The 15,465-nt window shown below is 30.8% G+C and overlaps 1 protein-coding gene across 1 annotated transcript; it reads left to right on the forward strand.

Moving 5' to 3' along the window:
- Positions 1–68: 68 nt before the first annotated feature.
- On the forward strand, positions 69–9,481 carry LOC102626464 (CO(2)-response secreted protease-like). Its single transcript, XM_006471214.3, has 11 exons — positions 69–484; positions 602–687; positions 784–881; positions 1,848–2,018; positions 2,720–2,831; positions 5,601–6,138; positions 6,790–6,890; positions 7,010–7,255; positions 7,618–7,732; positions 7,820–8,033; positions 8,718–9,481. The coding sequence occupies exons 1-11, from the start codon at positions 353–355 to the stop codon at positions 9,269–9,271; spliced, it is 2,367 nt and encodes a 788-aa protein (XP_006471277.2). The 5' UTR covers positions 69–352; the 3' UTR covers positions 9,272–9,481.
- The last annotated feature ends 5,984 nt before the right edge of the window (positions 9,482–15,465 follow it).

Here is a 15,465-nt window from a genome sequence, read left to right on the forward strand (position 1 = left end):
AGAAAACCCATTAAATATTATCTTAAATTTCTTGTAAAATTCATCACGACTATTTTTTTGAGAAGGATTTCACTTAATCTCTGAACCTAAAAGTCTTATCTTTAATCAATATCGACCCTCAAGGAAAGTGAATAAAATGTATTACACAATATTCAAATTGCAAGTAAACAAAGATAGTTTTATTCCAAACTTTTATATAAATTTTTATAAAATAACTGCACAAAAAAAAAGTTGATAGTGTAGTAATACTCAAGAAAGTGAAAAAGCTCTCACACTTCTTTAAATTGATGAGTGATGACTGCTTATATAAGATTACCAAGTTCTTACATATGTCGCTATATATTTCACAAGCATGTACAATCAGCACTTCCAAAATTCCATGGCTTTCTTATTGCTATTTCCTTTTCTCTCCCTCCATTGCCTTGTTGTCATTGCTTCTTCTTCTTCTTCTTCTTCATCATCATCATCAAATCAAATTCCCAAGGTGCTTATTATTTTGTTTTTTTCCCTTAATTGGTTTTGTTTTCCAAGACCAAAAGAATAAAACTATTAATTATATTCATTATTCTTTTTATGTAATTTGTTTTTCTTGGCTTGGCAGCCTTATGTTGTTTATATGGGAAGTTCATCTAATGTTGGAGTTGCAGAATTGGCTCATTTACAACTTTTATCTTCCATTATTCCAAGGTTATTAATTACTTCTTGTTATCATCAATGTTCGTTATTAAATAATCATCAACTTCGTATTTTTTTTTTCTAATGGGTTTTAGTTAATTTTTGCAGTGAAGAGAGTGACAGAATATCTCTAATCCACCATTATAAACATTCTTTCAAAGGATTCTCTGCCATGCTCACTGAGAAAGAAGCTTCTGTACTCTCTGGTAAGTAATTCCTATTACTTTACAGTAGCAAGAAGTTAATATGAAGAATATATTATTCTTTAGATTAAAAAAATTCCAAGTTTTGATGGCTTACTTCAAACGTACTCTTAGTATAATTATTCAGTAGGGATGTTCACCATTCTCGTAGGAATTAGTTGTAAATAACTATTGGAACTGATAAATAGAAAAGCAATTTGAGATACGCTATAAATTTTAGCTCATAACTTATATTATATGTAACTTACAGCAAGTAGTTACCCATGAACTCCCACTTGTTGCACATGCTACCATTTTTTGATTTTGGGTCTAAAATGATTTAATGGGGTTGTAGATTCATGTTTTGGTAAATTAATGATATTCTATGTGAAATAATTGTGTAGTTAATAGAATCAGCAAATTATCTCATGTTATTTTATTCAACCCGGGCTAAACTAAATTAATATTTAGATAAATATTATTCATTGCGATTAATATGATTTTTTTAAGGGACTAAGATGAACTTAAACAATTTTATTGAGACGAGCTTTAATAATTTTGCTAAGGTCATAAAAAATTGTGTTAAAGAACCAATAATGTATAACATTAATTATTTTATTATGGTAGCATTTATTTAAAATTACCGGGTCTCGAGGGTATTTTTCAAGATCTTGCTTCTAGTCTGGGCGGCTCCCTCTCTTTGCTTCGCCTCTTAATAGAATCGTGTCACGTGTCCATTTGTGGTCCATAAGATAGACGAGCTATTGATTAGATTATTTATGAATATATAATACATTCGATAATATGAATATATTATAATGTGAATCAATTCATGGTTTGATACATCAGATGATAAAATAATTTGATCTTTTTTAATATTTATTACAAAAGTATATGGCATAACTGAAAAAGAAGTCTTTTTCTAAACATTGTTCTTGATTGATTTGAAGTAATTTGTTAAATGGATTGATTTGTGATTTGCTGAAGCAGGGCATGAGAAGATAGTATCAGTGTTCCCAGATCCAGTTCTTAAACTTCACACAACACGTTCTTGGGATTTCTTAGAAGCAGAAGCAGAAGCAAAAGCAACCACAAGCACTTGGTCCAGCCATAAATATCATAATATATCAAGTGATGTCATTATTGGCATTATAGACACAGGTATATTAATTTTAAGGAAAAAAATTGTACTTTATAATTATCTCTAACTTAAATTTTCATTTTATTTTGGTCCTTGAAGACAGAACATTACATTTAAAGAATTTTAAAAAATTTAAAAAATCATAGAATTAGATGGTATTTGTTTGGTGGATCCCAAATTTATTGAGCAATAGATACCTAACTTAACGGTTCCATCTATGGAATTTGTAAAAGAGACAGAAGACAAAATTGAATCACATGAATTGTAGTCCCCCAAGAGAAACGCCATGTGCATTAGATATATATAGAGTGATCCCCATATATCATATATCGTCAATATCTTGTCTGTTTATAATTTGTGGATTTTGTTAGCTATCAACTAGTTCTTTTATATTTATTTATCCATTTGTAAAATTCAGCAAAACTTCATTCTACATCACACTAAGGGAATGCTTTTATGCTCCCTATAAATAATTGTATATATTTACTAGTATTATGTTGGCATCGCCTCTATTTAACGTAAATTTTTGAGTCATGCTCAGCGAATTTCGAGATTTCTGGTTGAATATATATGGCCTAAAACGTGAAAAATTATGTCTTTAATTTTCAAGAATTTCAGTTAATTATTTTTTTAATCTTTTTCCGTAAATAAAAATTCATAGGTAAATTAATTTAGTATGATTTGATGTAGAACATGGATTTTTTGTTTTGGTAAATTACAGGGATATGGCCTGAGTCTCCAAGTTTCAAGGACCGGGGAATGAGTGAAATACCTTCTAAGTGGAAAGGAGTTTGCATGGACTCACATGATTTCAAGAAATCCAACTGTAATAGGTGAACCATTTTTCCCACTAAGAATTTAATAGTTTTCTCATATTAATTTAATTGGGATAAAAAAATGTTAAGTTTTCAAAATGATTAATAAAATGAAGAATAAAGTCAAAATTTACAAATAGAAATATTCCTTTTAAAAATCGAATAATGTAGTCAAAAGAAGTTTACTACAATTCTTATAATATTACTGATCATTATCTAGCGCCGACATTTGTACACAAACTTGTAGATATTGAGCAAAACTATTGATGGCAAAACAATTAGAGCCGCAGCCAGCCTGGACTTGAAGGCCTTTTGACTCTTAAAGTTGAGTACTTAAATTATAAAATTATAATGTTTAATTATTGAGTAGGCCTTTGGACTCTTAAAATTCTTCATAAACTCTTAAAATTCTTCATAAAGTCCCCTTTTAAATGAAATTTACTTAAATAATTAAAGACAAATTAATTTATTTTTATTTTGAATAAAAATTAAATTAAACACTTAAGCAGGTTATTCTTTTAACAAACTTTTTACACTCACACCATTGTATAATTTATATTTATTTTAATAGATTTTTTAGAAAATTACAAGAATTTAATATTTTAGAAATAGAAACTATGTAATAAAATGTAATTAAAGGTTTTGCGATTTTTATGATTTTATAAGCAAAATAATTGAAAGATACATTTTTTAGGGTGAAATTTTGGTGGGAAGATGATTAAATTTCATAGTGGGCGAGGCTATTAATTCATCTCACACCCTTTTCCAAAAAAAAAAATTTATTATTAAAATTTGAAGTCTCAAAATCTTGGAATTATCCTTCACTAACTACTTTCTCTCTCTACCTCATGATTGCATAGTCTCTCTATACTGTCACATTTTGCAAACTAAACTCTCAATTTTATTATCTTTTGGATTCTTTTTTGTATTTCTTAATAAATCATAATCTTTATTTCATGTTTTCTATATGTAAGATTTTTTTTTACATTCATTAAGTTTTGTGGTTGGTAAAAATGAATTTCGTGATATTCATAAAAAAATTTAGTGATTTTCATTTTTGACTGATGGATTTTGATTCTTAGTTTATAATAGCCTATAATGAAACTCATTATTTGTATTTTGCAGTCAAATGAAAACATACGAAGGAATTGATGAGAATTGAGAAATTGAGAATGAAAAGAAAAGAAATGGTTAACAAAGTAATTTTAATAAAAAATTTTAATTAAAAAAAAAGTATAGAGGAAAATTAGTGGGTTTAAGTTGCCTCACCCTTTTAATATATGAATTTATATTTTATATATTAAACTAGTGTATTTTACAAAATAAAGTTCAAAGAAGAGTATTCCAGGGGTGTTAAAAGCTCCACTCTTAAGTGCACCAAGGATTGTGACTCAAAAGTGGACTAAGTAATTTTGTATGGGCCATTATGAGGCTTTGTGGACCGAGTTCAACAAAGTACATTGGGCTCCCAAGCCATGTTAATCAATAGCCCTAATTGAGATTTGATTACCATATAACCTTTTGTGTTACTTGCCAAAAAGGCAAAAAAGATACGAAAAGAAGTCACCCACAATTCAATCTGATTTCACTTAAAAATTTAAATCTTTCCTATCGTAATTTTATTATGCCAAAATGATATGATCTATCTATAATATGATTTTTTTTTTATCATTATAACTTAGGAATTTAATCAAGTTTTCATTTTAGAAACCATAAAAAACCGGGCATCAGAAAACAGCCCCGGGTTAGGCCCAAGCTTTAGCTAACGCAAGCTTGGCTTGCCCCCTCCTAAATGAAGTTAGGCATAGAATTATTACGATTAAGGGCTCATTTGGAGTTGTTTTTGAGTCTTGAGAAACTTAAAAATAATTTGGAAAAGTTAAAAATTAATTTTAATATTTGGTAAATTTTTTTAGAAATATTTTTGGTAAAATTAACTCATCCTATAGGAAATTTTCAAAATAAAGAAAGAAGTAACTTTGTAAAATTTGATTTTGAAAATCGATATTATACTTAAAATAATTCCGTATATATCCTCCCATGTATTGTACAAATTTAAGATTATCTTTATTCACTTGAAAATAAAATCTTTAATTTAAAGAAATTATTATTAATGTCAATTAGATTGAGATAATAAAATAAAAAATAGAGTTAAAATATTAAATATTTATTTTAGTTATCAATTATTTTGTATATATGTTTATAAATGTGTAAACACTTATAACTTCTTTAAAAACTCAAAAAAATTTTAAAATAAATTTTACTAAAAATTTAACCGATTCTCTTCACAGCTGATTATGTCTACAGTACAGTTAATAATAATTATTTTAAAAACTTTAAAATTATCAAACTAATCCACATAAATTAAAGAAAATGATCAAAACTCTCTTTTCTTCGTTAAAATTAATTATTTTCCTCTCATATTTCACTATCGTTCTCATTAAAATAAATTCTAGCTAGTAACTTTGAACATTTTCCTATCGTTAACTATTTCACTATTGTACAAGTCCAATTTTTGGGATAAAATAATAAAATTTTAAAAAAGAAGTTGAATGTATATAAAATATTTTTAATCAAGCGACAGAAAATGGTTAATTTACCGAGACACCATAGTGGTTTTAATCATTTTCCTAAATAAATTGTCACAAGGCTGTTGGCACTTAAAGTAAAATACAATTAAAATTAAAATTTCCAAATTGCTTAGGATCAAAATCCTCTGATATTATTTGGAAATTTTAGCATTATTAAAATATTTATGGGTATAACAATACAATATTGTGGCTGCAGGAAACTAATAGGAGCAAGATTCTACAGCATTCCTCTAACATCAAACAACCACAACACAACGAGAACAACTCCAGCTGGGTCTCCAAGGGACTCCGTTGGCCACGGAACACACACGGCGTCAACCGCAGCCGGTGCCCACGTGGCCAACGCCAGCTACTTCGGCATAGCCCGCGGCACTGCCAGGGGGGGCTCTCCATCTTCCAGGATTGCAAGCTACAAAGCCTGCTCCGAAGACGGTTGCTCAGGCTCAGCCATATTACAGGCAATGGATGATGCAATTGCGGATGGAGTTGATATCATCTCAATTTCTATTGGAATGAGCTCCCTGTTTCAGTCTGATTACTTGAATGATCCGATTGCAATCGGCGCTTTTCACGCTGAACAAATGGGAGTGATGGTGATCTGTTCTGCTGGCAATGATGGTCCTGACCCTTCCACTGTTGTTAATACGGCTCCTTGGATTTTTACTGTTGGTGCTTCGAGTATTGATAGAGATTTTCAGTCTACTGTGCTTCTTGGAAACGGGAAAACTATCCAAGTAAGTTTTAATTTCATTCAAGAATATTTTGTTTTTTATGTTTTAAAACTTATGCTTCTGAAAACTAATTTTAGAACCTAATTAAGATCACAACAAAATGTATGCTTAGAAATATATTTATTGATAAAATTTTTGCTTTGCACCGTTTCGTTAGGCTGCTGTTTAGCTTGCCAAGAAAATTCGAGCAAAAATGAGTGAAAAAGCGTTTCTCTAACAAAGATTTTCTTGTTAATTATTTTTTTAAAAGGAAAAATGCTAAAGCAACTATAGTGTTGACAGAAATTAGATAAAATTGGCGTTAGTTTATCTTACTTTCAATTGAGTAAACTAGCTAGCACTAGTTTCATTATCTTACTTTTATCGGCGTTCTGTTAAATTGTTCTGTGTTGAGAGTATTATTAACTTTCAAAAGTTAAACAAACAATCACTTAGATTCCATTTGGTATTGTTTTTTAAATGTTGTTTTTGAATATAGAGATTATTATTTTTTTCCCAATGTCATCAAACACATGTTTACTATTCTTAATTTAAAAAAAAAATAGACGAACAATATTAAATAAGTTTTCCAATTTTAAGAAAATTATCATTTTTTAAATAAAAAATTTTCTCTTACTAATTTGTAAAAGCTAATTAGCATAATTTTGCTGGTAGGGATCTGCCATTAGTTTATCAAACCTCTCGAGCTCAATGACCTATCCCATTGCATTTGGAAAGGACATTGCTGCTAAATTTGCCCCTGTATCCGAAGCAAGGTATTTCATTGTGTGGGCCGGTTTTTTCAATAATTAAATTATTTTTTCCATATTGACAATTAATTACGTTGATTGATTTAAATTACTGGCACTGATTAATGAATTATTGAAATGTGCAGGACTTGCCGTCCAGGATCATTAGATCCTAAGAAAGTTGCAGGCAAAATCATTGTTTGTGTTGATGATGACCCAACAGTTCCTAGAAAAATTAAGAAATTAGTTGCGGAAGATGCAGATGCCAAAGGCTTAATTTTGATCGATGAGGATTATGAGAAACATGTGCCTTTTGATTCTGGCATTTTTCCACTTTCAGAAGTTGGCAGCGTTGCAGGATTTCAAATCATTCACTACATCAATTCTACCAAGTAACCCTTGTCATTATTATTAGTTTATTCTATGATGACTAATTATTTAATCATAAAACTACTAGAAGTAATTATAATTATTTAAACAAACCTTCTATAATATCTAGTGTTTTAGTATGAGTTAGGCTCATGATTGCTATATATAATAGCTGCCCACCTGAACAAAATTTCTAGCTTGGTCCTTGAATGCATCAATAACACATGCATACATACATACATACAAAAACACACACACACACACACACACACATATATAAGGTCTGGTCAATTTGTCCAATCAGCATGGTATCATGGCAAACACAAAATTGGTTAATGAGTGCATGTGTCTATTTTTAAATTAATGTATTGGATTAATTAAACAGGAATCCGACTGCAACAATTCTCCCAACAGTTGATGTTCAAAGATACAAGCCCGCACCAGTTGTTGCATATTTCTCATCAAGAGGTCCAGGAGAGCTTACAGAAAACATTCTCAAGGTTATAATTATTAATTATTTAATTAACCAAAAACATATAATAAATTAATTGTTTAATGATAAATAATTTTTCTATTGATATCCGCAGCCTGATGTAACAGCTCCTGGAGTTGCCATTTTAGCTGCAATTGTCCCGAAAGTCAATGCAGGGAGTTTTCCGATAGGAAAGAAGCCGGCCGGATATGCAATAAAATCGGGAACATCGATGGCTTGCCCACATGTTACTGGAGCTGCTGCATTCATTAGATCAGTGCACCGAAGATGGAGTTCTTCCATTATCAAATCAGCTCTTATGACAACAGGTACACTAATTTTTAAAAAATTTAACAATTAAGTAGATGGCCTCATTTTGCATACATATACTAGCCCTATTGTTGAATTATAATTTTTTTTTTCAGATCTGTGCATATTTTTTATCATATACAGTCAATTATACAGTCAATCATGTGTATTGAAAAAATACAGACTTGAACTAGATATATCTGCAGCACTATTTGCTGCAAAGTGAGATTGTTTTAGAATGAGGAGGGCTAGCGGGTGGTAACTAGCTATATTTTTTAGGGAGAATTAACACTGAGGTCTGAACATTTTTCACTTTTACTACTTTAGTCTCTAATTTTTTCTCTTTTTTTTTTATTTTGGTTAAAAGTACTATAGAATGTTGAATGTAATTTTTTAACATGCAAAACCTCCCTATCTTTTTATAGACATATCACATAATTTAGATTGATAGCAGCATGGATATAATGGTAAAAGAAATAAAAGAAATTATATTCTTTCTGCAACTATTTTATCGCCAGGTTTCCCGGTATTCAATAAATTATAAATATCCTAGCTTAGATCCGCTTTTTGAAATGTATATCCTATACCCTAGCTTGTTTAATTGTTAGAAAAATTATTCTTCAATTATTTGCACCTTCTAATGCGGTTGTGTGCTATAAAAATAAACGTATAAAATGGAACTTACAAATATTTTATATATGCAGCAACCGTTTATGATAACACGGGAAAGCCCTTGAAAAACAACGCAGGCAGCACTGCAAGTCCACATGAAACTGGAGTTGGGGAAATCAGCCCACTCAAAGCTTTAAATCCAGGGTTAGTATTCGAAACTACAACGAAAGACTACCTTCGATTCCTTTGTTATTTTGGATATTCAGAGAAAAATATTCGATCAATGTCAAAGTACACAAACTTCAACTGTCCAAGAAACTCCATTGACAATCTCATCTCAAATATTAACTACCCATCAATCTCCATAAGCAAGCTTGATCGCCATAGAGCTGCTGAAACTGTTAAACGAACTGTGACCAATGTCGGATTGCAAAATGTCACATACATTTCCAGGGTGAATGCTCCTTCAGGATTAATAGTCAAGGTACTTCCTCAAAAACTTGTTTTTGCTGAAGGTGTAAAAAGAATGTCTTTTAGCGTTTCCTTCTACGGCAAGGAAGCTGCTGGTGGATACAATTTTGGATCGGTAACGTGGTCGGATAATCGACATTCTGTCCAAATGATGTTTGCTGTGAATATTCAATAAATATAATATATAATTATGTACACACATGAAAATTTGAGATATATAATTGGGTGAATAATGTTCACATGTATAGACATTGTTTTTTGTTTAATATTCATTTCCTAATTTTATCGTTAGCATGAATCAAACTAGCTAATGCTTTTTGAATTTGTTGAAATATACTTGAAAAGCAAATCCGTACCCTCAACTCATTCATCTTCATCTACCAATAAGTAGCCAACCAACAGTTGTAGCAACCATCGCCAACAGTTGTAGCAACCTTGACAATTTTTTTTTTTGGTGACCTTCTCGATGATGTCATTTTGGTAGTTGGATGGTGTTAGAGGCGGTTGTCTCGACTTCGATAGTGATGCATGAATGTTCAGATGGCCAGATGGCGGTTTTCGTGTAGGCTCTTCGGTTGAAATTTTTTCGAATGTACGGATTTTATTTTTCAGTGTTTTTATTTTAATGTTCTGAGTTTTCTGTGTTTTTGTTGTTGAATACAATCATCGAAATAAATTTGAGATTATTTTCGTTCCGATTTTAAACTAAAAAAATAAATTTTAAATACATCAAAAATATCATATCTACCATATAACAAGTAAATGATATTATGACTTCTGTATTTGTTTTGAAAAACTATCATGTAAATGATAGTTATGTTAAATTTAATTATATATGTCATCTATGTATTAATTAGTTGTATTATCTTGATATATTCTAGAATATCTCTAAAGCTACAATGACTGTAATGACACTGTTACATCCATTATTGAGAATTGCTTTGGGAGATTGCTATTTCCTTTATTAAAATCAATATGTATCACTTTTCTTTTACTATTTTTATGATACTCAATGACCACTTGATATATAATATTACTATATTATCTTTATTTCCAAATACACTTTTTATTAATATTTCTTATAAATCAAATAATTTGAAATAAAAAAAAATTGTTAAACACTAAAAAAAAGAAAAAATTGTATTTTGATTTTTTTAATTTATTTTATTCTACTTCTTATTCTTATGTTTTATTTATTCTATTTTTTATTTAGTAAAATAAAATGTATGAAATAAATGATAAATAAAAATATTTTATTCTTAAATGCATATTTTCTTTTCACATTTATTGCAACAAATACATTTTCTTAAATTTTTTTTATAGTAAATGCATATTTTATATTATTAGGAAGAAATATCAAGCAAATAATTTATTTTAATCCACTAGTAGGGAATGATTAGTAGATAGTGATTTCAGTTGGGGAAATCAACAATCTTCCTTCTCCCTTCTCCCTTATTTTGAACTTTTTGAAATCTTTTATCTTAATTTTATGCAATTATTTTATTTTTATGTTTGGCACTATGTAGAAAATTTTAGTGGCGCTTTAGAAGTCTTTTGCGTATAGATTTGACACCTTCAAAAATAAATTAATAGCTTATAGTTATGAGATAAAAAGGTCCCGTTTGTTCGAGATTCTTCCATATATAGTAATATTACCAATTAATTGACGTAGGACGTTATTTTAGAATTTTAGATATTGTTACTTTAGGTATTTTGATATTTTCTATTTTAATTAAAGTCAGTGTCTTAGTCTTTTATCTTTATTATAGTTATGATTTAGTAGGGAGGGTAAAATCCTCTATGAATTTGGACCCTATGGGGCCCCACCCCAAATAAAGTGAATTTTGAATAATTTTTGAGAAATGGAGTGAAGAATGAGGGAAAAAATAATCCCAAATTCTTAATGGGGTGGGGTTTGATTTTGTACTTTTCACTCCACCACCACCCAAATCCCCATTATATATGAATATTTGTTTATTTTTGTTCAAAATTTTTTTTATCAATTATAAGGGTCCAGCTACGGTGCAACTGTGGTATCGTGCCACAGTTGCATCCAGCCGTTGGATCCACTTAGATGGGTGGGGTCCATTGAAATCCAATGGATTGATGCAACTGTGGCACGGTACCACAGTTGCACCACAGTTGTCCCCCAATTATAATGTTGGTTAATAAATTTTTATTTTATTTTTACCTAATATAAATAAATTATAACTAAAAGAAAACCATATATTATAATATTTATTTAACCTTAAAATATTGTTATGTTTCTTTTCTCTCTTAAGGTGTTGCTCTCTTCAAACTTTTTTTTAAATTTTGATATCATTTCTAGATATTATTTCAACCCTTTGGAGATTTTTTAAAATAATTTAAATACTTTATAATATGAAAATGATTTTATTTAAGTCTCTAATTTTTAATTACTGAAATCATTTATCTATATCTACTATAAAATAAGTAAATGAGGAGTGGGGTGAGGATGGGAAAATCATTCCTTATTGTTGAGTAGCTAAATTCAAACACTTACGGAAAGAAAACTGGCAGCATTTTGTAAATGTTTGAGTTGTTTTGAAATCACATGAATGAAGCATGATTACTTAAACTTGAAACGGCAACTGAAATGATCCTTTTGGCTATAACAATTTTTCATTTGCCACGTGACTTGTCACTCGAATGCTTAAGTGACCTCAAGGTCGTTATAACAACTTGTACATGTGGCCAAATCCTATACATTCTAGGTTTACAGATTGTTAAGCAACTTTTGTATAAAATGGGGTTATCAAGCTTATTCAGTAATGGTTCTAGAGAGTTCCTATGAGAGATTTGTGAGTCAGAAAACTTTTTCTTAAGCTCTATAATCTTCACTTGAGTTCTTGTAATCTTCTTCTTTGAATCAATTGATAAAGCCAGCTCTGATGTTTTACCCGTGGATGTAGGTCACTCAAAGATCAAACCACGTAATCTTGAGTTCTTGTTGAGTTTTTGATTTGTGCTCTGTGTTTCATTTAGATCCGTTTTGTGTTTTTGACTGTATTGATTTGTTTAGATTTTTTTTAATCTAATTTGATTAATCTTCAAGTAATAAATGCAACTTGTATTGATCTTGGATTGAGATCTTGGGCAGAGCTTTGCTTTAGTTGAGGTTTATATTGATTAAGCTTTACAATTGGTATCAGAGCATGGTTCTTAATTAAAATCCAAGTATGGCTACTTAAAAGGTTGATCTAGAAAAGTTTAATGGCAGGAACGATTTCAACATATGGAAAGTTAAAATGAAAGCTCTTTTTATCAGCCAAGGCTTGGGGGATGCACTTGAATCTTCAGTAAGAAGGGAGACAAGGAGGTATCATCATCTAGGACTCTAGAATAGATGGCTGACATAGACAAGAAGGCTAAAAGCAGTATAATTCTGAGCCTTACAGATTCTATGACTAGGGAATTGGCCAAGGAAACATTTGTTACAACCTTGATGGAGAAGCTTGAGAGCTTGTACATGAAGAAGTCACTGGCTAATAGGCTTTACATTTAGAAGAGGATGTTCACCCTTAAGATAGCTGAAGGCTCATCATTTGACAAACACAATAATGAATTTAATCAAGTATGTGATACACTAGCTACCATTAATGAGGCTTTAGATGATGAGGGTAAAGCCTTATTATTGATCAGCTCGCTACCAAAATCATACAAAAACTTTGTTGATGCACTGATGTATGTGAGATAAACACTTTCACTTGATGAAGCTAAATCAGCTCTCAATACTAAGGAGTTATAAGAAAAGCATGGTAATCTTGAAAATGGAGCTGGTGAGGGGCTATCTGTAAAGGAGAAGTTTGACAGGAAAGATGAAAAGAAAAAGAAGCCAAACAAATCCAAGAACAAGAACAAGGTCTTGAAATGCTTTCAATGTCACAAATAAGGTCATTTTAAGAAAGATGTTCCAAAAACAATCCAAACATAAAGGTCAAAATAGTGATGCAGTAGTGGTTGAAGAAAAAGGATATGAGTCAACTGATGTTCTCATTGCCTCAGAAGTAAATGAAAGAGGTAAATGGGTTTTGGATTATGGATGCTCATTCCATATGTGTCCATTTATAAATCATTTTACTAAATATTTTGAATGTGATGGTGGTAAGGTGATGATGGGTAATAATGTAATGTGTAAAATTGTTGGCATAGGCAACATAAATCTAAAATTACATGATGGGTCTACCTATGAATTAAAACAAGTCAAACATGTTCCTGATCTCAAAAGGAACTTGATTTCACTTGGTATGATGGACCAAATATGGTGCATTGTTAAGTTTCAAAATAGGGTGATGAGTGCTGTCAAAGGGTCTTAAGTCCTGTTGAAGGGAATTAGGAAGAATGGGCTTTATGTTCTTGATGGTACCATTGAATCAAGAGAGGTATCGGTGTCATCCAGCTCTAGTGTTGATAAAACTAGACTATGACACTTAAGACTTGGACATATGAGCTTAAAAGGCTCAAAGAATTATCTGAATAAGGGTTGTTGAATGGATAGAGGATTTAAGATCTAGTGTTCTATAAAGATTGTGTCTTAGGTAAATCTACAAGGGCTAGCTTCAAACTTTCAATGCATACATCGGGGGGGGGGGGGCATTGGAATACATATATTCTGAGGAGGTTTCACTAGGTAGAGCCAAGTATTTCTTGTCGATTATTGATGATTATTCAAAGATGGTCTGGGTATATTTACTTAAGCAAAAAGATCAAGTGTTTGACAAGTTTAAGGAATGAAAGATCTTGGTTGAGAATCAAATAAGGAAGAAGGTGAAGAAACTGAGGATAGATAATGGGTTGGAATTATGTAATCAAGTTTTTGATAATTGTTGTGTTGTTGAGGGAATTACAAGACACAAGACAGTAAGGCTCAAACAACAACAAAATGGCCTTGTTGAGAGAATGAATAGGACACTCATGGACAAAGAAAGAACCATGATGATTCAAGCTAAGTTGCCAATGAATTTATGGGCAGAGACTCTCAACACATCCTATTACTTAGTGAACCTAAGTCCCTCCTTTACAATAAGTTTTAAAACATCTCATGAAATGTGGTTTGGGAATCCAGCTAGCTATGGAAGTCTTAGGGTATTTAGTTGTCAACCCTATTGTTAAAGCGTATTGTTGTAGGTGTTAATGTGCAAGTGTACACAATAAGTAATATAAGGATAAGTATTCAGATCGTCTCCATAGGGATTGATGTTATAAGACTTGCCACAATAATCTTAACTGTACAATTTCAGTCTAATTAAAATAAATTAATTTATGAAATTGATGACCTAATGAAATAAAAAAATTGCAATAAACATAATCCAATAAGGAAAATCTAAAGTCGAAAATAAAGATATACTCAATGAAAAAGGGGTAGTTGAGTGCTTAAACTCACTTAATGATGTTGACTATTTTTGAATTGTCATATTGTTGCTACAACATCTACTACAGCACTAGGCAGAATCTCTCATGCATCCTCATCTGTCGCACGTTGGATATCTTATATCTATATGCAACCTAACAGTGACCAGTTGTTATGCTAACATTAGATATAACATTATGCATTCTAGATTCCAATTGCCCTATAAGGTGAATCTCCATGTCCAGTTCTTCACTAATCTTATATTAAGTATGGTCTTATTTAAATTGATATTAACTCAACTTGGGAAACTCAATCTAAAAACATGTATTATCTAGATTTTTTTCCACTAAGTCAAACTTTTTTGAGGTTTTTCCTTAGCTAGTATCCACTAAATGGGTGGTCAACTGAAATAAATGCTATAACAGATTCTAAGCAACATACGTATATAAGTCAAATAACCATTAAACTTATTTAACACCTAACTACATCAAAGTTTAGTTTATGATAAGTGATAAAACAATAACAACACACATTTTTGCCATCAAATACATTTCTAGAGAGAGATGAAAATAAGCAAAACAAAGAGTAGAAATTGAGATCTACTAAATTCAAGACGTCCCTCTCTTAGGTTTTTGCGATCTCTCATTCTTTTTCTCAGAAATCCCTTGCTGCAGCCTTCAACTCTCTCTTGTTCTTTTCTTTTCTTTTCTTTTCTTTTCTTCTTTATTGATTTTGTGTGACGACCCCCGCCCCTTTTTGTTTCTTTCACATGTGCTCCTTTTATATCTTGGAGTTAGGGCAACCCAAAGCCTGAGACCATGTGTCTCCTTTTCGAAAACCTCAGATCGCATATCTTTTTATGCCGCTTGTCACTACTTTATCAGTTAACATGTGGGTAGTCTTGTCTGTATTTGTTCCTAGATTGCTGTTGCAATTTCTACAACATCATCTATGATTCAGACTTGTTTTAGTTCATCTGCTGACAAGTTCTTTGTCAT

This window comes from Citrus sinensis, chromosome 5 (assembly GCF_022201045.2).
Source record: "Citrus sinensis cultivar Valencia sweet orange chromosome 5, DVS_A1.0, whole genome shotgun sequence".
NCBI classification, from domain to species: Eukaryota; Viridiplantae; Streptophyta; class Magnoliopsida; order Sapindales; family Rutaceae; genus Citrus; species Citrus sinensis.

Excerpts from the sequence above, each read along its gene's own strand:
- LOC102626464 (XM_006471214.3), top strand. The coding sequence starts at position 353 with ATGTACAATCAGCACTTCCAAAATTCCATGGCTTTCTTATTGCTATTT. Across the intron at positions 882-1,847 it reads AGAAGCTTCTGTACTCTCTG|GGCATGAGAAGATAGTATCA; the intron begins GTAAGTAATTCC and ends TTGCTGAAGCAG. Across the intron at positions 2,832-5,600 it reads AAGAAATCCAACTGTAATAG|GAAACTAATAGGAGCAAGAT; the intron begins GTGAACCATTTT and ends TTGTGGCTGCAG.